Source organism: Neoarius graeffei, chromosome 11 (assembly GCF_027579695.1).
Source record: "Neoarius graeffei isolate fNeoGra1 chromosome 11, fNeoGra1.pri, whole genome shotgun sequence".
Lineage (NCBI taxonomy): Eukaryota > Metazoa > Chordata > Actinopteri > Siluriformes > Ariidae > Neoarius > Neoarius graeffei.
The window spans coordinates 40,391,993-40,415,769 of NC_083579.1; the positions used below are offsets into that span (position 1 = coordinate 40,391,993).

Consider the following 23,777-nt stretch of genomic DNA (forward strand, 5'->3'; position numbering starts at 1 on the left):
CCCAAATCTGGTTTTATGTTTATTTTTACCTTGTAACAAGTACTCATTTTTAAACCATCTGTTGTGTTTTGGGGTGAAAGTGAAGCACATCTACATTTGCCAAAGAAAAGGGAGTCAGAAGAACATGGCCCACAAAATTTTGCATATCATTGTAATTCATTAGTTGCTTTTTGTGAAAAACCTGTGTATGTATATGTGGTTGCATGTGCCCAAGTGTTCTGCATAAGAAAGCAAAGTAGGTAATATTATTTGTGTCATGTAAAGTCTGCTGGAATTATTAGGAATTAAAGAAGCAGTCTTCATTGATTTGTTAAATCAGTTGGATCTTACCTTGTGAAAGCCAATAGATGGGATTTAAGGCTATTTTGTGAATTCAAATCTGAATTTAAAAAAAAAAGGTAAAATGATCAAAGGAAAGTCAAAATTGCACAAGCCTTGTGTCTGTTTGAGATCTCCAGTACACTATCATAAGCGGTGTGTAATTTTGACGTGATCCCTTTTCAGGACTGCGTATGAGTGGGTGAACCCTGCAGCTTATGGCCTGGTGGTGGTGACCTCGTCGGAGGGCAGGAATCTTCCGTACGGGCGTTTAGAGGACATTCTGAGCAGAGACAGCTCAGCCCTCAATTGCCACACCAATGATGACAAAAACGCTTGGTTTGCTGTGGACCTGGGACTCTGGGTCATTCCCTCGGCCTACACGCTACGCCATGCTCGTGGCTACGGTCGCTCTGCCCTCCGCAATTGGGTTTTCCAGGTGTCTAAGGATGGACAGAACTGGATGACGCTCTACACCCATATGGACGATGGCAGCCTCAATGAGCCGGGGTAGGGTGGCTTCCTTTCTTTTTTTTTTTTTTGGGTGTGTGTGAAGTTACAAGCTGTTTGACAGGCGCTGACAAAGAATTCAAAATATAATGGAAATATGCTACAAACTTTTGCTGTTGGTCAATGAATTCAGATGGGCTTTGAAAAATGCTGGTTTTAATTAGATTGGCACCATCACCATTTATTGTATCAGCACTCAAGTCATTTAATGATTATTTTGGCGATTAAACACCGCCACTACCAGTTTGAGTGGGTAAGGGCTAACATGGCTGACACTTGTTAAGCCAACTACCACATCCTTTTGAAAGGTGGTTCATGCATACGGTGGGTAAATTCACTTGTGGATGAGTCCTGGTGGTGCTGTCGTATACTTGAAGTAAGGTATTTGGGTCGCTCTGCCAAAAGAACAGGCACATGTGTTCTGGCATTGCTGGGATTCAAACCTGCAGTCTCCCAACACTGGGAATAATTGTTTGCCATTTAGGAGGCTGATGAAATGCTGCAAAACAGTAGTTCCATCACATTGACCCTCCTCATCCACACTCTGGTTCATAAGTATTTGGATAGTGATACAATTTTCATAATTTTGCCTGTGTACACCACCTAAGGTATTAGGCAGAGACCCGTCCACCCGTAAATTTGACGGGTGATTGCCGATTTCAACGGGCAAGTATACACACAGACGGATACTGAAACGGACGATAATGCTGAAAATTTTCGCACATGAATACTCCCACATGTCATCCGATAAATCCAGTTATGTTCCGCCCACACACGGACTGGCCATCGGGAGTAGCGGGAGTTTTCCCGGTGGGCCGGTGGTTCAGTGTGGGCCGGCGGAGAAAAAAAAAAAAAAAACAGTTGCGCGCTGGCCTTTAATATGATAAGCAATGTTAACAGTTTCTTTAACAAACTGTTAACATTGCTTATTACAGTTGCGCGCTGGCCTTTAATATGATAAGCAATGTTAACAGTTTGTTAAAGAAACTGTTAACATTGCTTATCATATTAAAGGCCAGCGCGCAACTGTTTTTTTTTTTCTCCGCTGGCCCACACTGAACCACCGGCCCACTGGGAAAACTCCCGCTACTCCCGATGGCCAGTCCGTGTGTGGTTCCGCCATCATTTACAAATCGTAAGAAACACAGTTTAATACGAAAAATACTGAAAACTTGAAATGAAAAATCAGAATATTTCATCGTTTCCGCCATTTTGGCCCGCACTGAATCTTGTAACATGCGGACTGAATAAATCGCGAATTCTGATTGGTCGAAAATTGCCAAACACCCTGCGTTGTAGTTTCCTCTTTCTTGGCGGGAGAACCGCATTTTTTTTTGCTGACTCACTCTTCTGGATCAAGATGAATCCCAACAAACGCCCCAAATTGAATGTGACAAAAACTGATTCGTTTTTCCACAAAAAGACAGAAAAGGTATGTGTGATACATTGATTAACAAGGGGGTTTCATTGGGGTATGGTAAAATAGAATACTGTTGGGTTATTTTTTTTTATTAAATACTGTAACTAGATCAAAAGATTATATACAATTCATTGTTGTTTATTTTCTTTTCACTTTTGTTACCAAATCAGACACCATACATACATCTGATACATTCAGGAGTGAAACTGAAAAAAATACAAAGTAAAAATATGCAATATTTCTGATCAAAAATTACACGCCATTTCACCCTGAAAATGTCCTAGAATGCAGGAAATGAAGTCTAAATTTCAAAAATTTTCTGGGGGGGCATGCCCCCAGACCCCCCTAGAGGGACTTCGCGCCTGCGGCGCTCGTCTTCGCGCCTGCGGCGCTTATCAGGATTATATAAAATATTATTTTTGACTGGTAAATTTCTTTTTCTGCCTAATACCCTAACACCACCACAATGGATTTTAAATGAATCTGTCAAGATTAGGGTACTAAAGCAATGCTTATTTTAAAACAGTGCTGATGCCTGAACTGATAATCCCCCCCCCCAATAATCTTGTTCCAGGACTGGGCAGGGTTTTTTAGTTGTTGTCTAACAAAATCTAATCTGGACTTTGTTCTTACAGTGGCACTTGAAAGTTTGTGAACCCTTTAGAATTCTCTGTATTTCTGCATAAATATGACCTAAAACATCCCCAGATGTTAGGTCATTTTATTTATTGAGGAAAATGATCCAATATTACATATCTGTGAGTGGCAAAAGTATGTGAACCTTTGCTTTCAGTATCTGGTGAAAAATTTTAGCCCATTCCTCCATACAGAACAGCTTCAACTCTGGGATGTTGGTGGGTTTCCTCACATGAACTTCTCGCTTCAGGTCCTTCCACAACATTTCGATTGGATTAAGGTCAGGACTTTGACTTGGCCATTCCAAAACATCAACTTTATTCTTCTTTAACCATTCTTTGGTAGAACGACTTGTGTGCTTAGGGTCGTTGTCTTGCTGCATGACCCACCTTCTCTTGAGATTCAGTTCATGGACAGATGTCCTGACATTTTCCTTTAGAATTCGCTGGTATAATTCAGAATTCATTGTTCCATCAATGATGGCAAGCCGTCCTGGCCCAGATGCAGCAAAACAGGCCCAAACCATGATACTACCACCACCATGTTTCACAGATGGGATAAGGTTCTTATGCTGGAATGCAGTGTTTTCCTTTCTCCAAATATAACGCTTCTCATTTAAACCATAAAGTTCTATTTTGGTCTCATCCATCCACAAAACATTTTTCCAATAGCCTTCTGGCTTTTCCACGTGATCTTTAGCAAACTGCAGATGAGCAGCAATGTTCTTTTTGGAGAGCAGTGGCTTTCTCCTTGCAACCCTGCCATGCACACCGTTGTTGTTCAGTGTTCTCCTGATGGTGGACTCATGAACATTAACATTAGCCAATGTGAGAGAGGCCTTCGGTTGCTTAGAAGTTACCCTGGAGTTCTTTGTGACCTCGCTGACTATTACATGCCTTGCTCTTGGAGTGATCTTTGTTGGTCGACCGCTCCTGGGGAGGGTAACAATGGTCTTGAATTTCCTCCATTTGTACACAATCTGTCTGACTGTGGATTGGTGGAGATGGTTTTGTAACCTTTTCCAGCCTGATGAGCATCAACAATGCTTTTTCTGAGGTCCTCAGAAATCTCCTTTGTTCGTGCCATGATGCACTTCCACAAACATGTGTTGTGAAGATCAGCCTTTGATAGAGCCCTGTTCTTTAAATAAAACAGGGTGTCCACTCACACCTGATTGTCATCCCATTGATTGAAAACACCTGACTCGAATTTCACCTTCAAATTAACTGCTAATCCTAGAGGTTCACATACTTTTGCCACTCACAGATATGTAATATTGGATCATTTTCCTCAATAAATAAATGACCAAGTATAATATTTTTGTCTCATTTGTTTAACTGGGTTCTCTTTATCTACTTTTAGGACTTGTGTGAAACTCTGAGGATGTTTTAGATCATATTTATGCAGAAATATAGAAAATTCTAAAGGGTTCACAAACTTTCAAGCGCCACTGTAAGTGTCACCAGTGGTTTACATCTTGAGGTAAACCTTCTGTATTTTCCTTCCTGAAGGTGTCCTCTTGATTGTAGACTTTGACAATGATAGGACTGCATCCTCAGGAGTGTTCTTGACTCGGTTTGATGTTGTGAAGGTTTTTTTATTTTTTATTTTTTTCCTTCCCCAAGGAAAGCATTCTGAAATCACCCAGTTTATTTGTTTTCCGTGGTCTTCCAGATATTTTCGTGTTGCTGAGCTCACCAGTCCTTTTTAAGAATGTACCAAATTATTGACTGGGCCACTCTTAAAGCTTGAATTGAACTCTGTTGCTCGTTTAGACAGGTGAGAACATGGTTCTCCTGCTCAGAAACCGTTTAAAACATTTAAAACTTTTTGACTGTAATGAGCGTGATTCAGCCCTTGTGCTTTGTTCATTGCTGCTGGATGAATTGTGGCTGTTTTGGATTGATGCTGTTTTCTCTACTGTGCTAATGGCATGCACGTTTGGTTTTCATCTCAGCTCAACTGCCACATGGCCTTTGGACCCATCTAAAGATGAGAAGCATGGCTGGAGACACATTCGTATTAAGCAGATGGGGAAGAATGCCAGTGGACAAACGCACTACCTCTCACTGTCTGGACTGGAGATCTATGGCACGGTCACGGGCGTGTGTGAAGATCAGCTTGGTAAGGAATGTCCATGCCGGTCATCTAAATTGCTTGTGATGTTCATAATTCAGTAGTTAAGTGGAACAGTTAAATTCAGTTTTACAAAAAAATTTGTTATATTGATTTGTCAGTTTCTAAACAGCAGCAGCCTTGTGGACAAAGACGCATTTGGTTTATATTGCAGCATGTACGTGTTTAAATTTAAAAGGGAAACGGGTGATGATAGCGATTTGTACGCTTGCCCCAATTCTTTCATCTCTGTTGATTTAGGTAAAGCTGTGAAGGAGGCGGAAGCTAACCTGCGTCGACAGCGCCGCCTCTTCCGCTCTCAGGTAATGAAGTACATAGTCCCAGGTGCCCGGGTGGTACGTGGCATTGACTGGAAATGGAGGGATCAGGACGGCAACCCTCCTGGAGAGGGCACTGTGACTGGAGAAGCCCATAATGGTGAGAATTGTAGACACTTTAGTGAGAAGGTTGTGTGTCAGTACTTGTAACTTGGCTCTTCATAGTAGCAGGTATAAGATATGTGTGGTATAGAATAAAACACACCAAAGTGCTCAACAAAATATTTCAGACAGATTTACAGTAATTCTGGCCAAGGTTTTTGGCACTAGTACATGCTTTCATCAAACTGATTATCATACAGGATATTTAATAACGGTTCACATACTGCAGTCAATGGCACCAGTTTATTTAAAGAAAATAAATTGTGATCACCAAGTGCATTTTTATGTGCTGTGGAGCTTCCTGAGCCCAACTGATCATTATGTAGGTGAACAGGGTAGAGCCTTACCTATTCTGTTGCTGTGTGATATGTAATATTTTCCTCCCCCCAAAACAGGTTAAAGTATGTAATTGAATTCGACTGCTTTAAAATCTGAATTAATCCAGCCTGGCTAAGAGGATGTCTTAAAATAACTAAACTGCACTGTTTAATACAGGTACGAGGTAGACTGCAGCCAATTTAAAAAGACTGACCTGAAGTCAGTTTTCTTTGCAGCTTTTGTTTTAGTATCTCGCTGTGGATGCACCTTTCCATAACCCTCAGAAGCTCTTATGTTGGTAAGCCAGCCTCTGGTGGTTGGTGGTTATGATATGTGTTGGGAGAGAGTTAGTCCTTGACATTTAATTCCCTGATGCAACATCACCCAGATTTTCAACTACCTTTTCTCGCTTAAAGGCATAATGGGTGATTTTGGAGAAACCAGCAACAATAAGCTAGATTTTGAAAGTATCTGGCTAAAAATGCCATCCCTTTAGCTCTCCCTGTCCCTATAAACCCTTTTCAGTCACGTGACCTTCGTAAACGCGACCACCATTTTGGACATGTAGCGGACTTCGGCTCGAATTGGTTTGAATGCGAGGAAGGCGACAAACGGAGAACATAGAAGAAAAAGGAGCGAGATGCAGAAAACACCTTCGCTATCCAGCGACGTAGGGCATTTACAGGGCGAGCAGAGGGAGAAATAACAACAGTAACGACACGTTAGCAACGCCGTACAGAAATGACGGTTTATGGCACAGACCCTTTCGGTTCTCGCTCATCTAGCTGCTACAATGACTGCTTAGACTGCAACAATAATACCTAACACACATTTAAGTATCCGTCGTAAAGACGTGAAACTCGTCGAGTGACGAGTGTGTTCATTGATAAGCTAACACAATCTAAAAGTAGACATACCATCACACTGCCCTGGCGCTGTGTACAGTTTACCTTCTATGGTTTGTGCACTCACTTTGCCATTACTTTCTCCAACCGTTGTTACAGGTTACAGGGAACGGCCTGGATTTAATACATGTTCCTCTTGTTTTGAACACTTATTTGTAGGCAGTGCTTAATTTGTAAAGTGGGAGGTCCCGGAGCACAGAGGATGAGCGGCTCCGGTGCGGAAAAAAAGAGGGGGGAAGGGGGGCGGCGCGGCGCTTCTGGGCATGTTTTGTAATAACACTGCAAATTAAGTTCATCTGCAGATATTTTGTGGATGTCATTTCATGAGAGAAATCACCAACAAGACAGAAATCAAAATCAGACATTAACACTAAATAAACTTGCATTTTCTTATTTAATTATTTGGTGGGTTTTTTTTTTGTTACATAGTCAAAAGAGGTGTCGGATCACCGGATCCAGTGTAAATAGCTGCCGGAGCCAACACGCCTGAGGTTCCGGCTTGCTCCCCCTCAAATTAAGCGCTGTTTGTAGGACACTGCCTCTGATCTGTCCTACAGTCTACCAACAGCAAAGGAACACAACGCTAGCTAATGTCGTTAGCTAATAGCTACTACAGAAGAACAAAGAGGTTACAATGGGTTATTTTAGCCTATTTGGTTACACACTCGCCGCCACAGAATGTTAACAGCAATGTAATGCCTTTTCTGGCTAATTTTATTCGTCTTACCTCCAACAAAGTGGTCACTGCACAAGAGCTGGTATGCCGAGGGCTGCCAATCTTTCCTGTTTATGGCCGCTATCCATCTTCTCTGTCGGTCAGCATCTACCGGGATCCGATAAAATGATAACCCTTGCCTTGTTTGTTGATGGTTACTACATCCAGGTGCACAACAATATAGTGGCATGATGGAAGTCTTGCTGAAAATAAACACTTTCTTTGCTGCCGTTCCTCAATGCTGGCTGTGGTAAACTACTGGTAGTACATGTCCAAAATGGCGGCCGCGTTTGTCGTGACGTCACATGAAAAGGGTCCATAGCACTCCCTCCAAAATACATGAACGCACACTTACCTGCTGATTGAAGAGTCCATGAGAGAGAGCCTGGGGGAGGAGTGGAGTGCACCTTTAGCATATCCAACTAACAAAAAAAAAAAACCCTCCCTCCGTTGTTGCCATTGTTGAAAAAGCATGCTGATGTTCACTCTGGGTTGACCTCTTGCCTTCACATGCTAATCGGAAAGTCCTACCTGTGAACTCGGAATTACGAGTATGTCAAGTCCAAGTGCTTTGTTGTCGGAGTGAAAAGAAAATTAGTGGATACAAAAGTCCTTCTCACGTCTTTCTTGGAGAAATGCTATTTAGATTACGTAACTCCCACGTTAACCCTTAGAACCTGACAGACGCAGGTTGTGTCCAAATTCTGATCCCCGCTGGCCAAAAGGCCCGAAAGGGGATTATGTCGTGCTGATGTCCGTCCGTCCGTCCTTCTGTTCTGGGAAGGGTACTCACCTTCTGAAATCAACTCCTCTTGCAATTTTTGGAGGAGTTTCATGAAACTTGGCAGGATTCTTTGATATAGCCTATGTCAGTTGTACGCATATTGCAATTTCGTTAAATTGGGTCACATTTTACCAGAGTTACAGCCCTTTGATTAACAAAATTATAATTTGACAATTTGACGAGTGTGTTTTTTTTTTTTTTCCTTCTGAAATCAACTCCTCTCTCAATTTTTTGAGGAATTTTATGAAACTTGGCAAGAGGCATTGTTATACGTCGGTAGTACGCACATTGTAATTTTGTTCAGTTCGGTCACATTTTACCAGAGTTACAGCCATTTGATTAACAAACTTGTACTTTCAGAATTTCATGACAGTGTGCTTGCCTTCTGGCATCTCCTCTCACAATTTTTGAATGAATTTCTTGAAGCTTGGCAAAAGGCCTTGTTATATGACGGTAATACGCATATTGCGATTTCATTTTGCTTGTGAAAATTTTCCCAGAGTTTTGACCCTTGATTTAAATAACTTAAGTTAAAGTCCTTCCCGCGCCGGGTGGCGCCGATCTCCGTTTCCGCAGCCCTCGGCCTCTCGCCTATTAAATAGCTTGGGTTACAGTGGGGGGCTAGTCCTCTGGTAACCACGAGAGTTTAACTCCCCACTCGCATCTGTATTGCAGTGTGCCTTGCCAGATGGCAGTAGGTACCATTTTTATGATGGTCTTTGGCATGACCCGACCGTGAATAGAACTCACGAGCTCCCGATCGAGAGGCGGACACGCTACCACTAGGCCACTAGCCAGTTTAAATAACTTGTACTTTGCCATATGTAGTGGAAGTTCATTATGTCTGACTGTTTAAGTATTTTTAAGTTCGTTTCTTAGACAAGGATTTTAAGATCGTTACCTTGTTGACAGTTTCAGAAACGAACTTGTACTTTGCCAGTTTCATGCGGGTGTCCGTTCTTCTGAAATCAACTCCTCTCGCAATTTGTGGAGGAATTTCACCAAACTTGGTAAAAGGCTTTGTTATATGGCAGTTATACGCAAATTGAAATTTCATTTAATTTGGGCAAATTTTACCAGAGTTATGCCCTCGATTATTAACAAACTTTGGCAATTTCATCAAGGTGTGCTTGCTTTCTGAAATCAACTTCCCTCAATTTTTTTTTTTCCCCCGCTGGCCGAAAGGCCCGAAGGGGGATTATGTCATGGCGATGTCCATCTGTCCGTCCCAGGAAGGGTGTTCACCCTCTGAAATCAACTCCTCTCACAATTTTTTAGAGGAATTTCACAAAACTTGACAGAATTCTTTGTTGTATGTCAGTAATACGCACATTGCAATTTTGTTCGATTCGGTCACATTTTATCAGAGTTATGGCCTAGTTGCCGGCGGGGCATATTGTGCTCTCGGAGCACTCTTGTTTCTCCTGAAGTATTGATTGCAGCAAGATGGAGCACATGAAACTGCACACTTTGCCCTTTCCAGTGATGCTAGTTGCTTTTCTATGCGATGAAGTGCTGACCAGACAAGTAATTTACATAAGATTTAATCATAGGGCCGTATATAGATTAACTGTCCGTCTCTTCAGCCGTTACTTATTTGAATTATTCATGAGCTCGTCATTGCATAGATATTCACACGCCTGTTTTTTAGTTGCATAGGTCATGAAATCCCGATCACTTTATAGTGTAGCACACAAAATACTGAAAGTGTTTGAGTATTCCTTTTGAAGGTCATCCTGAAGTTCCCACTGAAAATTACAAGTTTATGTTAATGTGCAAATTCCAGGTCAGCAACTTGTATTTATCATAATTACGTAACTACTTCAGACTTCTTTTTTTTTTTTGGTCAAAATTTTACCTGAATTTAGAGCTCTATTTACAGTTTAAATGACTCCTCAGGCACTGATACAGAGCTCACGTTTCAGTCATTTTCCCTGGGTCAGAAACTGTTTGTTCAAAGTTTTGAGAATTTTTGTAAGTTGTGGTGTGGAGTTTTATCTCATCTCATTATCTCTAGCCGCTTTATCCTGTTCTACAGGGTCGCAGGCAAGCTGGAGCCTATCCCAGCTGACTACGGGTGAAAGGCGGGGTACACCCTGGACAAGTCGCCAGGTCATCACAGGGCTGACACATAGACACAGACAACCATTCACACTCACATTCACACCTACGGTCAATTTAGAGTCACCAGTTAACCTAACCTGCATGTCTTTGGACTGTGGGGGAAACCGGAGCACCCGGAGGAAACCCACGCGGACACGGGGAGAACATGCAAACTCCGCACAGAAAGGCCCTCGCCGGCCACGGGGCTCAAACCCGGACCTTCTTGCTGTGAGGCGACAGCGCTAACCACTACACCACCGTGCCGCCCCGGGGTTTTATTTTATTTTATTTTTTAAAGGTGACCCTGTAGTACATTTTGTTCACATCATTAAATCTGTTCCTGGCTGTTTTATTTAGTTTTATATGGAGAAAAATGCACATTTATGTGGTGTTTATGATTCAGAGAAAAAAAATCTTTTCAGTCGTCATTTGTCATTAAAATTTTGTTCAAGATATTCTGGGGATCTAATTAAAATGAATCATTTTAGTATTGTGAATTGAATTAAATCATGACCAATCTGCATCACTACACCCCTAACGTTTGAGCCACGTGTAGGAGAATAAAATTATAAATAGCAGCATAACCAGTGGAGTCACAGCACCTGAAAAAGTCAAAATATGGAGAAACCCAGAGTCCTCACCAGCGCCGTCAGTCAGAGACACAATAAAAAAATCATGAATGTCTGAGTTCATGCATGTTTAGGAGGAAATATAGTGCTTTTCCTCAGTGCGTGTTACGCTGCCCTGTAACGCAGCATGCGCACCAGCTTACAAAGATGCATTTGGATAGTTTCATAGTTTTTCATGATTTTTCTAAATGTGAGAAGTGTCCATCCAAATAGTTTCAAGTTGAGAGTCAGCCGGTATATGACTAATACAACTCAAGTCCCATCTGTGGGAGAGAGCACTGTGGCTTAACCTCTTAACACTCATTAAGAGGCAATTTTGCTGGTCTCAACACTGGACTTCAAAGGACGTTTGGCTCCACCACTGCTGTATGGCAGAATGTGGGTAGGATGCCCTTTTTTTTTTTTTTTTTGGCCACTGAAGAAACCAACCTCCCTACCTACCTTCACCACTGAAGCCAGCGCTGTATGTTGATAATGAAGCTGGTTGATGATATTTGCAGGTTTGCTGTGCACATATATGAAGACCGGTTGATTCTGTGGATTTAAATGTTTTGCCAAAATCAAACTCTCATGTTAATTCTGTGGTTATCAGCTCCTCAGCAGCTGTTTGTCTTGAGCAGAAATTCATATTTTAAACCTATAAAACAGACAGTGCCTTTTACATTGGATAGTAGTTGTTGCTTTAGCTTGCACAAGGGCCTGTCTTTCTATCGTCTGGCTTACACATCGTTCCATCATGTCTTCTAGTCCTTTGGTCAGTTTGGCTTGTCAATTTTGTGAGATTTTACAAACTGAAATGCATGTGTACATTGTGTACATTGTACTGGAACATACTGCGGGTGTGGACTGGTCTAAGGGACCATTGGTCAGGATGTGACTTACTCAGAACTGGAGAAGTGGGTGATTCGTGTTTTATGGTGCTGGGTCTTCGAGGTGACCTTGTCTGGCAACGCACACGGATGCAAACGGCGCGCCTTTTGGCGGATGCCGCCTTTTTCACGGCTGTCTGGGGGACTTGTGTGAATTGTGCAGATCTGATGAGGGTTTTTTTTTTTTGGGGGGGGGGGGGGGGAGTGTTGGAGTGTCTGATTTATAATTTCATCAAAGTAAATTCTGTATTAAAATTACTAAATAAGCAAATGCCGTTACAGTCCATGAAACATAGGAAGTATAAGTGTGAGAAGAAAACAGTAAATCAGAAAGCTGCACACGTAAAGCCAATTGGCTGCGCTCCATTATCTGCTGCTGGCTGCACTTCACTGCACGCGCAAGGATTTCCATCAGTCCAACGTAACTTACGTAACAACGTAAGTCCCCCAGACAGCCGTGAAAAAGGCGGCATCCGCCAAAAGGCGCGCCGTTTGCAACCATGAACGTAGAAGGCTGTAAATCCCACTGAGTGGCAAACGTGTGAAAGTTCTTACTTTTTATTCCCAGTGAGTGGTGGAAATTAGACATTAGTGTGATACATGTGTACAATATATCGGCTCCAACACCGAAAACATAGGACAGTGTGATGCATATTTACGCAACTGTTCCTCGATTTGATCGGAGTTAAAGAAATCACTACAGCGATTGGGAAATTAGTATTGGTAGCAGAGAGCCCAAGATTTAAATGCACATCTAGGGCTACAGAGAACAGTCTCTGAGAGCACAGCTAGCTAACAGCTGGGAGAACCTCTATGCCAAGTTCAGTCATGCTCCCATTGTGAGAATAATTTTATTCTGTTCTAATTTTATTCTGTTCTTTTCTTTGATATACGCTGCTAAGAGTGTGAATTGATCCTGCAAACTCTGTCATCGTTGTTTAAGTTATTGTTCAATTATTTAATGTTGAATGTTTTAATAGGCCTGGGCAATTTAAAACCATACCGATATGTACCATCGATACGTAGCCATAAGAAAATTGTTTGATCGTTTCCGTTAAAGGTGCTGACTGCAAAGTTGAACTCTGGGCAAAATGTTTTATTGCTGTTGGAGTTTCGAAATGTTTCGCTGCTGCACCGTGTATCTTGCTTATTGATACTAATTATCAATATAGATGGAAATGAAACATTTTATAATAAAAGTTCCAGCTATATTGCCCAGCCCTGCGTTTTAAAAGTTAGCTGAGGGAGATAAATAGCTAAGACGCGTATACTGGCTTATTTTTGCTGTCAAATGAATTGCGTCAAGGCACCACTGTATCAAGATCATATTGAACTTGAGTTTTGTATGTTGTTACAATCCGAGTGTCTGACCAGAGCACCTTGCTTCCATAAAGTGAGTAGGCAGTATACTCATTTCAAACGACTTTGCTTTGCTGCATGGGAATAAAATGTAGTGGGCGACTCCTCCCCTAAAACATTGTGACTGCCAGTGAATAGGTGCTGGCATGCTGAAACGAGAGCTTCTGAGAGTTGTATCCTGGTAGTAACGTACCTTTTGTGTTATGGGAGAAGCAACGATTCATTCATTTGTTCATGTGTGGTTGGGTGTCGTGTCCCCCACTCCCCGCTCTCCTTGCTTCTAGCCCCCTCTATTAAAACCGGTTTATTTCATCTTGTAACCTCAGCAGAAAGAAATGGCTATCACTTTCTCAGCCTTCAGACTTTCAATTCATAGTGGTTTTTTTTTTTAAATTAATCTGCTGTGTTTAACTGCAAACCCCCCCCCCCCCCCCCCCCCAACCTAACTGGCATTACTCCTCTATCCTATCCTATCCTATCCTATCCTACTCCTGCAATCATCCACTTTGCTGTATTTTTGCCTCCATCAATTAAGCCTACTGCATGCTGATGTCACATTTTGGCAAGGTATAAATGGACTGCAAGTCTTTAAGATGCAGTCTAGTCAATATAATAATTAATATCTTATGGAAAAGGGAATTTTAGCTTGGCTTTTCAGACATCTGTTGGTTTGTTTGTTTGTTTGTTTTTTGCCATTTTCTCTGCCTTATTTACTGACTCCACTCCATCACCTGGCCCTAGGATGCTTTTTGTTCTCTTCAAATGTAGACACTGACAACACTTCACCATGTAGCATTGAACATTCCCCATCCAAAATATCAAAATTGGTTGAATTGTAAAGGAGAAGAGGTTGAAATTGATTAGTGTTCGATCTCTGATGTAGTGTCGAGCAGTGCTGCGGTCTTTGACTCGCTGCTGTTTTTCTGGGTTCCCTTGACTGGGTCTTACTTGTTCATGTACCCCCTCCTTCCCATCCTCTTCCAGGCTGGATTGATGTCACATGGGATGCTGGTGGCTCGAACTCCTACCGCATGGGTGCGGAAGGGAAGTTTGACCTGAAGTTAGCGCCGGGGTACGACCCCGAGTCGGCGCCGTCACCCAAAACTGTTTCGTGCGCTGTTGCAGGCCCGCCGACTCCCTGGAGCAGCTTGGCAAAAAACAACTGTCCAGACAGGGGTGGTCCATCATCAGCATCTTCTGGTCGCAAGGGCAGCAGCAGCTCCGCATGCAGCGATGTCGGCCTTGGCTCTGCTCGTAGACTTGAGGGCCTCTCTGAGCAGGGCACGCTTGAGGGGGGAGGACCCACAGGGACGGAGGGACAGGAGCCACTTGTGGTTCTCTCCACGGCCGAGGGTGGTTCTGCATCCGGCGAAAGTGCTGAGCCCAAGAGTGAATCAACAGCCATCTCTGTGGGGCCAGTTAGCGTCAGTTCACCTGATGTCAGCTCTGTCTCTGATTCGTCTGGCAAGGCTGCGGTGTCCCAGAGGCCCCTGGGCCCAGGCACTGGTGCTCGGCTTTCAGTCAGCTCTTTGCTTGCAGCTGGAGCACCTATGAGTTCCAGTGCCAGTGTGCCTAACCTGTCCTCGCGTGAAGCCAGTCTCATGGAGTCATTTGTGCGCCGCGCCCCCAACATGGCTCGCACCAATGCCACCAACAACATGAACCTGAGCCGCAGTAGCAGTGACAACAATACCAACACAATTGGCCGCAACGTTGCAGCTGCGTCCGGTGAGTAGCCATGGCTTGCCAGGCTGCTAGTGTAATTGGTTTGAGCTTCTTGACATTTTAGGCATGTTTCACCATACCCCACTGATGTTAGAAACTAGATTATGCTTGAGTAATTGCACTATGTCGGCTGGACAGTTTCTCTATAACAGTCCAATGGATGGTTTGATGGGGGCAATGTGTTGCTAAGTGATAGTAATTCATTGTAAATAATACAAATAATTGTAGTATTATGACTTATTTGCATGCTCATTTCCTTCTGGGCTATCTGAAAGGGCAACGAGAATGTAGTCTTGACCCTCTAGTTAACTGTTCTAACAAGCTAGCTGGCATTTATAGCAACGAAGTTGATAAGCAACTGAATAGCTAAGGTAAGGGAATGCTTGATGCCTTAGCATAAATCCTTGGCTAAAAATGCTTGGCTACATTTCTAAAATCCTTGCCAAACTAGCTTTATTTATCCAATGTGTAATTGATGCATAATTATTTGTGCAAACACTGAATAACACAATGCCCATGAAATGCATACATCGATAATTATTTTTGGTATGAGAAAACTGGACTTAATTTGCCATTTGGTAAAGGGCTTCCTAACCTTTTTGTATAAATAATTCATATCGTCTGTTTGGGTTTATCTACAACCCCAAGCCTTGGCTACACTTTTCTTTCTTTCCTTAAATTCCAGATTTGTATTCTTAGACCACTGTACATTTGAGCATTTTTGTTATATCTGTAATATACATACTGTATGTATAACGTGATTTTAAAACCTAAAGAAATATTCTTTGCACGCACTTACCAGTCTAGTGGGAAGTGCTGTTTTGTCATAAGAAGGAAAAAGAAAATCCACGCTGGGGTGGTGTGATACAGCCCGATGGGAGGCAGAGGGGTCTGGTTTGCACTAGGGATGTTAACCGATGACCGTTTGACCGGTGGTTGACCGAATCAACATCAACCGGTTAATTTTTTTTTGGCTGTCGGTGAAAAAAAAAAAATCAATCGTTTTGAAGCTGCCGATTTTGGAGCGGAGAACCTGGAATTCTGTGTTTGTAAATGCTTGGGGCATGCCATGCGGTGTAAGGACGACAGCTGACAAATCAGAAACACCCATTCAGTCATGTCCCGCCCTCCCGCCCCAGTTAAAGACAGCTAACAAATCAGAAACACCCATTCAGTCATGTCCCGCCCCAGTTGAACACAGCTGCCACTCGGCGAAAGAAAAAAGTGTAGACACAGGCTTTTTAGCTTACAAATTACTATTCTGTTTTTTTTTTTTTTAATTATTATTAGAAGGCAGATCGAGTTTAGTCCTGCCTTGGCCAGTGCATTCTGAAAGTATGTTTCGGTCTGTAGCCAACAATGCATGTTACTGCAGATCATATCTCTCCACACAAACTAAAGGCGCAGATGCCGACTTTTTCATGGACTGTAACGGCATTTGCTTATGTAGTAATTTTAATACAGAATTTACTCTGATGAAATTATTCAGACACTCCAACGCCCCCGCCAAAAAAAAAAAAAAATTGGATCTGCACGAGCTGTGAAAAACGCGCGCCGTTTGCATCCCTGTTTAAACTCCTAGGTTAACCGGCTAATGAGGCTCGGTGGTCGGTCAAGATTTTTTTTTTTAGTTTTCGCCATCCCTAGTTTGCACTTGTTGCATGATTTTGCATACGTGTGCAGAAGCTGCAACATTGTTCACACGCTTGCCTGTGTATCTTGTGTATATCTGGAAAATTTAAAAGTGACATTCAGCAGGTGGCAAGTCAGAGCCGATACATCTCCGTCCATGAGGTTTCCAGTTCGAACTGCAAAATGCAATTTCATGTGCAGTGGGTTTAAACACACTGATGGGCTCTGTCTCTTAAAACTCTCCACTATTGTCATGATCGTTCTGATGGGCTGCATCTCAAATTGAAAAATTTTACCTCGCGTTCCAAGTGCTGTAGGAAAACCAGTTAGTTTTGGTACAAAATAACAGCTTGGATTAGTGCATAAGCATGTGATTTGAGACACAGCGCTAGTTTGTTTAGTAGCAGTACAGTAACGGTCAAGTTTGGACGCTTTCTAATTCAATGGTTTTTCTTCATTTTTATTAATTAAGACACCATGTCTTAATGATGGCTGTCATTTCTGTTTTTACTTAGTTGAGCGGTTCTTGACATACAGTGGGGTAAAAAAGTATTTAGTCAGCCACCAATTGTGCAAGTTCTCCCACTTAAAAATCTGAGGCCTGTAATTTTCATCATAGGTATACCTCAACTATGAGAGACAAAATGGGGGGAAAGAATCCAGGAAATCACATTGTAGGATTTTTAATGAATTAATTGGTAAATTCCTCGATAAAATAAGTATTTGGTCACCTACAAACAAGCAAGATTTCTGGCTCTCACAGACCTGTAACTTCTTCTTTAAGAGGCTCCTCTGTCCCCCACTCGTTACCTGTATTAATGGCACCTGTTTGAACTCGTTATCAGTATAAAAGACACCTGTCCACAACCTCAAACAGTCACACTCCAAACTCCACTATGGCCAAGACCAAAGAGCTGTCAAAGGACACCAGAAACAAAATTGTAGACCTGCACCAGGCTGGGAAGACTGAATCTGCAATAGGTAAGCAGCTTGGTGTGAAGAACTCAACTGTGGGAGCAATTATTAGAAAATGGAAGACATACAAGACCACTGATAATCTCCCTCGATCTGGGGCTCCACGCAAGATCTCACCCCGTGGGGTCAAAATGATCACAAGAACGGTGAGCAAAAATCCCAGAACCACACGGGGGGACCTAGTGAATGACCTGCAGAGAGCTGGGACCAAAGTAACAAAGGCTACCATCAGTAACACACTACGCCGCCAGGGACTCAAATCCTGCAGTGCCAGACGTGTCCCCCTGCTTAAGCCAGTACATGTCCAGGCCCGTCTGAAGTTTGGTAGAGAGCATTTGGATGATCCAGAAGAGGATTGGGAGAATGTCATATGGTCAGATGAAACCAAAATAGAACTTTTTGGTAAAAACTCAACTTGTCGTGTTTGGAGGAGAAAGAATGCTGAGTTGCATCCAAAGAACACCATACCTACTGTGAAGCATGGGGGTGGGAACATCATGCTTTGGGGCTGTTTTTCTGCAAAGGGACCAGGACGACTGATCCCTGTAAAGGAAAGAATGAATGGGGCCATGTATTGTGAGATTTTGAGTGAAAACCTCCTTCCATCAGCAAGGGCATTGAAGATGAAACGTTGCTGGGTCTTTCAGCATGACAATGATCCCAAACACACCGCCCGGGCAACGAAGGAGTGGCTTCGTAAGAAGCATTTCAAGGTCCTGGAGTGGCCTAGCCAGTCTCCAGATCTCAACCCCATAGAAAATCTTTGGAGGGAGTTGAAAGTCCGTGTTGCCCAGCGACAGCCCCAAAACATCACTGCTCTAGAGGAGATCTGCATGGAGGAATGGGCCAAAATACCAGCAACAGTGTGTGAAAACCTTGTGAAGGCTTACAGAAAACGTTTGACCTCTGTCATTGCCAACAAAGGGTATATAACAAAGTATTGAGATGAACTTTTGTTATTGACCAAATACTTATTTTCCACCATAATTTGCAAATAAATTCTTTAAAAATCAGACAATGTGATATTCTGGATTTTTTTTCCTCATTCTGTCTCTCATAGTTGAAGTGTACCTATGATGAAAATTACAGGCCTCTCTCATCTTTTTAAGTGGGAGAACTTGCACAATTGGTGACTGACTAAATACTTTTTTGCCCCACTGTAACTAAACACAATCGTATAACTGAACATCAGTTTCTGCATATTTTGTAAGATTCTAAAGTTGAGGTCTGAAGAGCAAACCTTCTTGCATATAATCCTACATTTTTTTAAAGTGCTGTATTTTAAGCATATTTGTCTTTTAACCAGTTTTGGCGCAAGCACATCCTATAATTAAACTAATAGTCTGATTTTGCTTTTGTCTTTTGCAGCCTCTCCTCTCATGGGTGCACAGAGTTTTCCTAACCTTACCACCACTGGTACCACCTCCACTGTTACAATGTCCACCTCCATAGTAACCAGCAGCAATAATGTAGCCACAGCCACTACAGGTTTGTCTGTCGGCCAGTTGCTCAGTAACACGCTGACGACCAGCCTGACGTCCACATCTAGCGAGAGCGACACAGGTCAGGAGGCTGAGTTTTCACTCTATGGTAGGTCATGCTAGATGTATTCACCTGTCCCTTTTCTGCCTCTTTCTCATGTTAATTCCTAATCCATGTTGCACTGCATTTTGATGCTCTCTGCATTTTGAAATTTCCCTCTCACCAAATTCATTGCATGGTTTTGCTTTCCAGCTTCTTCTTCTCTATGCAATTTGATTTTTTTTTTTTTAATGGTTTCCCCTTTCCCTGTTTCCTTTTTCTTATCTTTTTCACAGACTTCTTGGATAGCTGTCGGGCAAACACGTTGCTTGCAGAGCTAGATGACGAGGAAGATTTGCCTGAACCGGACGACGATGACGACGAGAACGAGGACGACAATCAGGAGGACCAGGAGTATGAGGAAGTTCTGGTACGGTCCAGGGTCAACCTTGGTTACCACGTTCATATACATAGGGTAAAACTTGTTGTAGTTTTGATAATAGTACAGTGCCACTCCTTAGTCGTTGAGTTAGATTTTGTTTTCCTTTTGTGGTAATGGAAGAAGTTTTTGTTTTCAAATGTAATTTAATATCATTTGTTGATCACTTTTCCTTTTTTTCCTGTTGGGAAATGCCTTGATTGATTTGTTCTACACAAATGAATGTTTTTTTTCCTGTCAGCATGGTTCCCGTGAAAAGCATGCTTGTGGTGAGATGAAAAGGCCTATATTGCATGTTTCTGTAGCTCGCTGAAGCATAATGGCAGTGCATAAATTTTGTGATGTTTAATGGTGGCCTGACAGGAGGAAGAGGAGTATGAAACCAAAGGGGGCCGGCGTAGAACGTGGGATGATGACTTTGTGCTGAAACGACAGTTTTCTGCTCTAGTCCCCGCATTTGACCCCAGACCAGGCCGGACAAACGTCCAGCAAACCACTGATCTGGAAATCCCTACACCAGGTATCCCTATTTCTGTACTAACGCTTACAGCCGTGGTTTTTGTTTTGCAGGTTCTTTCTTGAATACAACTCCCTTTGATTTCCACCCTTTGCCCAAATACACTTAGCAATTCTGGCATTTATAAATTGAGCATTATGTATTGGGGAATACATGACTGAAAAAATATGACGTGAAAATCAGATCCAGGTGAAGATTGTTTGCTCCTGATGACACAGAATTTAAAGGTTCTGACTGCAAAGTTGAATTCTGGGCAAGATGTTCTATTTCTGTTGGAGTTTCGAGATGTTTCGCTGCTGCACACGTCATGTATCCTGTGTGTAAATGTTTTGCTAAGATAAAACGCGTCCCACATTTTATGATTCTGGAGACCTGCTGAAGCAAGTGAGCAACAGTATCACGTGACCACTGTGGGGCGTGTTTAACTGACTTGCATTCAACCAAAACAAGTTGGCATGGGCAAACATGGCAGACTCCGCTCTCCACCCAGCTAAAAGCCAGCGGAAAAGAAAAGGAAAGCCTGCCTAGGGAGTACAACTGCAAGATAGAGCAAGGTTAGATGACGTCATTTTTCTGAACAGATAACTAAATCATTCTCGCTAGCGCTTCGCTATCTTAGCTTTAGAGCGCATGGGCTCGACTCCACGGTAGCGAGTATGGAGTTATACACTGAAAGTTTGTTTTGATCTTGCAGAGAAGGAACCGATAACAGAGAAAAGACATACTCTTCTTTTGTTGCACGGATCTATTCATGAATGTCGACCGCAAATTACATACCTGTGGTTTAAAACTCTCCGAAGTCATTGCATAGTCATGATGGTTTCCACACGTCGCCATCTTAAGGCCAATTTATGCTGACAACGCAGTCCTCGCAGACGGTGTCGCAGATAGCGTCTGCGTAGCCCCCCACCTTTGCAGACGCTCTGCGCGCACCTCCCAAAAATTGTGAGCACCGCAGAAGCGTCGCAGACAAGAGGGCTCTGATTGGTCCACTCTACATCCGCTGTACACGCACTTCCGCTTCCCTACTTCCCCGGTTTGGTTTGTTTTCACGACCGCCATTTTTAAAAACACGAGCGAAGATGGAGCAGCACGAAGAGCGGTTGATCGAGGAAGTGAGGAAGTACGTACATCTATACGACTCCAGTTCTAGTCATTATAAGTAACCGGAGGATAAACACTCCACTAACCACACCCACCAGCTACTCCTAGCGATTTCGCGACTTCGCGCCCCCTTGCGTTGTAGCGGTGAATAACATCGCGCACGCCTATTACTCCCTGCTGAACGATAAATTACAACTGTCTGCGAAAAGCTATCTGCAAAAGCCTTGTCGCAAGAGCATGCAGAGGCCCTTAGTGTGATGCAGTTCCGTAGTTATGCTAATTAGTTAAAGCTCCTCGCGTTCGGCTGTTTCTGTAGGGCCGTACTGTTTACCTCGAGAGGTAGGAAATCGGTCCCAAAACGGCGAAAAGCGACCGTCAGCACATCAAAATGATCACGTCTTGTGAGACAAAGGAAAATGCCATGTACAATAAAAAAAAATTTTAAACTTTCACACGATACTGCGGTTTGACTGACCTTTATCTGTTTGCCCATTTTTGTGCGTTAGGGTTTTATGACTGTACATGGACTTGAACATTTGAAAATGTACTTTTTATTTAATATTTAAAAAGGTGACATTTTTTTCCCTTTTTGTTACAGACATGTAACCGACTCCCTTCTTGGTGATTTTGCTTGTATGATTGTGAGTTTTGTGACTCGTGCAGGTACACCACGTTCAGAGGTGCTGGAGGAGGTGGAATGTGCTCCCTCCCCCCATCTGGCGCTCATCTTGAAGGTGGCCGGCCTGGGAACCACACGGGAAGTTGAACTACCTCTCACCAACTACAAATCCACCATTTTCTACTATGTTCAAAAGCTGCTGCAGCTCTCCTGTAACGGCAGCATCAAATCCGACAAGCTTCGACGCATTTGGGAGCCGACGTACACGTGAGTTATTTGCTCACCCTTCCGTCTGTGTTGCCTTAAAATATTGCTTGTGTAGCGTGCTGTTACTGTATACATCCAATGTTATCATTTACATTAGCTGTATGCTTATTTTATAGGATAATGTACAGAGAGTTGAAGGACTCTGACAAAGAGAAAGAAAGCGGGAAGATGGTAATATACGTTTTTACCTTCTGCCCTCCTCCTCTTCTCTCTCAGCAACTTATTTATCTCGTTCGCTCGTTCTCTCCAACTCATTAAAAACTGCCTGTGACTTTTTTCCCTGTGGCTTTCAGTAGACTGTGTCAGTCATCACTAACCTTATATAGCTAGGAGTCTGTTGGGGGGGAGGGAGATAACGACCCTAGTGACTAACCTTGTTAACTAGTCCTTTTAGTGGTTAGGCCTGTTTTGTAATGCATGTTTTTTTTGCGTGAGACTTACAATCAGGAAAGACCAACATTTGGTTCTTCCTGTTGTAGGGATGCTGGTCTGTAGAGCATGTGGAACAGTACCTTGGCACAGATGAATTACCAAAGAATGACTTGATAACCTACATGCAGAAGAATGCAGACTCAACTTTCCTGCGCCACTGGAAATTAACCGGCACTAATAAAAGTATTAGGAAAAACAGAAATTGTTCGCAGCTCATAGCTGCATACAAGGTATAGAATGGCATCATATGTAAGCTATATATGTGTGTGTTTTTTTTTTATATATATACTTTTTTCCCCCGTTCACTGTATTTGCATATTTTTCTCTCATTAGTCACTTGTGTAGCCAATTGTATCTGTCCTCGTAACATTTTAATTTGTGTAAATGTATTGTAAAACATTGTAGATGCTCTGAGCTGCATTACCTTTATTTTTTTATTGTGTGCTTTTTTTTTTTTTAATCATAAGGCATATTTTTCCTTTTTTGAGAATGCACCAAGTACAGTGTCGAGTCACTTGGGCTTGCGTGGTTTAGTGTTGGCTGTTCGACTGTAATAGGTGGGGCTTATTGATTACTGATCTCTGTCTTAACTGTGTGCGGGTTTTTTGTTTTTCCCTTCCCTCTCTTCCCCAGGATTTCTGTGAACGGGGCTGCAGGTCTTCAGGGCTCGGGTCAGGTTCTCTGGCAGTCACGCAGAGTTGTGACATTTTAAGTGGCGCACGTGAACAGCCACAAGCCAAAGCGGGCTCAGCCCAAAGCGCCTGCGGTGTGGAGGATGTACTGCAGCTGCTGCGCATCCTCTTCATTATCGGAGGCGAGTCAGCAGTTGGCCGTACACTACAGGAGGGTAAGCCTCATCTCCAACATCAGCGAGTACAATAGCAGCATTTTAATGTGGTCCTTTAAGTACTACAGAGATTCTGGTTTCTTTTAAATTGATTTCAATAGAGAGTGGATTCAGTAACAAAAATAATGCTGATGTAGGCATATTTATTTGTCTGTCTTGATTTGGCAAGTTTTTTTTTTTTTTAACCTCCTAGGGCTTAGCGGTCACATGCATGGACAGCACTTTCTAGAAATTCGGAACATGAATCCACATATGTGGACATACTTTTTCTCTAAAAGTACATCTTATCAAAAGATGATGCTTAGTTTTTATTCTAATCAGGTTCTAATAAGCCCAAATAGCAAAGAGAAATAAAAAATGCATGTAAAAAAACAGCTTGGGCCTTAGGAGGTTAAGTAAAGAACTTAATCTTTATTTGTTTAAAAATCTTTTGCATAGATTTGGATGATCTACAGTTCAATGCATCACCTGAGGAATTCACCAGCAAAAAAATTACAACCAAGATTCTGCAACAGATTGAGGTAATAGAGTCTTATGAATAATTCTAAATTCATCACCATAGCAGACTTTCACTCGAA

The 23,777-nt window shown here is 42.5% G+C and overlaps 1 protein-coding gene across 6 annotated transcripts in view; it reads left to right on the forward strand.

The window, feature by feature from the left end:
* The window catches only part of hectd1 (HECT domain containing 1), an 87,051-nt gene that overhangs the window by 44,695 nt on the left and 18,579 nt on the right, over positions 1 to 23,777 (forward strand). Inside the window, exons 22-33 of one of the 6 annotated variants that reach the window (XM_060933907.1) lie at positions 505 to 828; positions 4,842 to 5,008; positions 5,261 to 5,437; positions 14,106 to 14,849; positions 18,822 to 19,043; positions 19,271 to 19,449; positions 19,777 to 19,933; positions 21,698 to 21,920; positions 22,037 to 22,091; positions 22,400 to 22,582; positions 22,986 to 23,199; positions 23,638 to 23,720. In XM_060933907.1, the coding sequence (XP_060789890.1) occupies positions 505 to 828; positions 4,842 to 5,008; positions 5,261 to 5,437; positions 14,106 to 14,849; positions 18,822 to 19,043; positions 19,271 to 19,449; positions 19,777 to 19,933; positions 21,698 to 21,920; positions 22,037 to 22,091; positions 22,400 to 22,582; positions 22,986 to 23,199; positions 23,638 to 23,720 (2,728 nt within the window). The remainder of the gene's footprint in view (positions 1 to 504; positions 829 to 4,841; positions 5,009 to 5,260; positions 5,438 to 14,105; positions 14,850 to 18,821; positions 19,044 to 19,270; positions 19,450 to 19,776; positions 19,934 to 21,697; positions 21,921 to 22,036; positions 22,092 to 22,399; positions 22,583 to 22,985; positions 23,200 to 23,637; positions 23,721 to 23,777) is intronic. The other 5 variants (XM_060933908.1, XM_060933909.1, XM_060933910.1 and 2 more) reach the window with 5 other exon arrangements.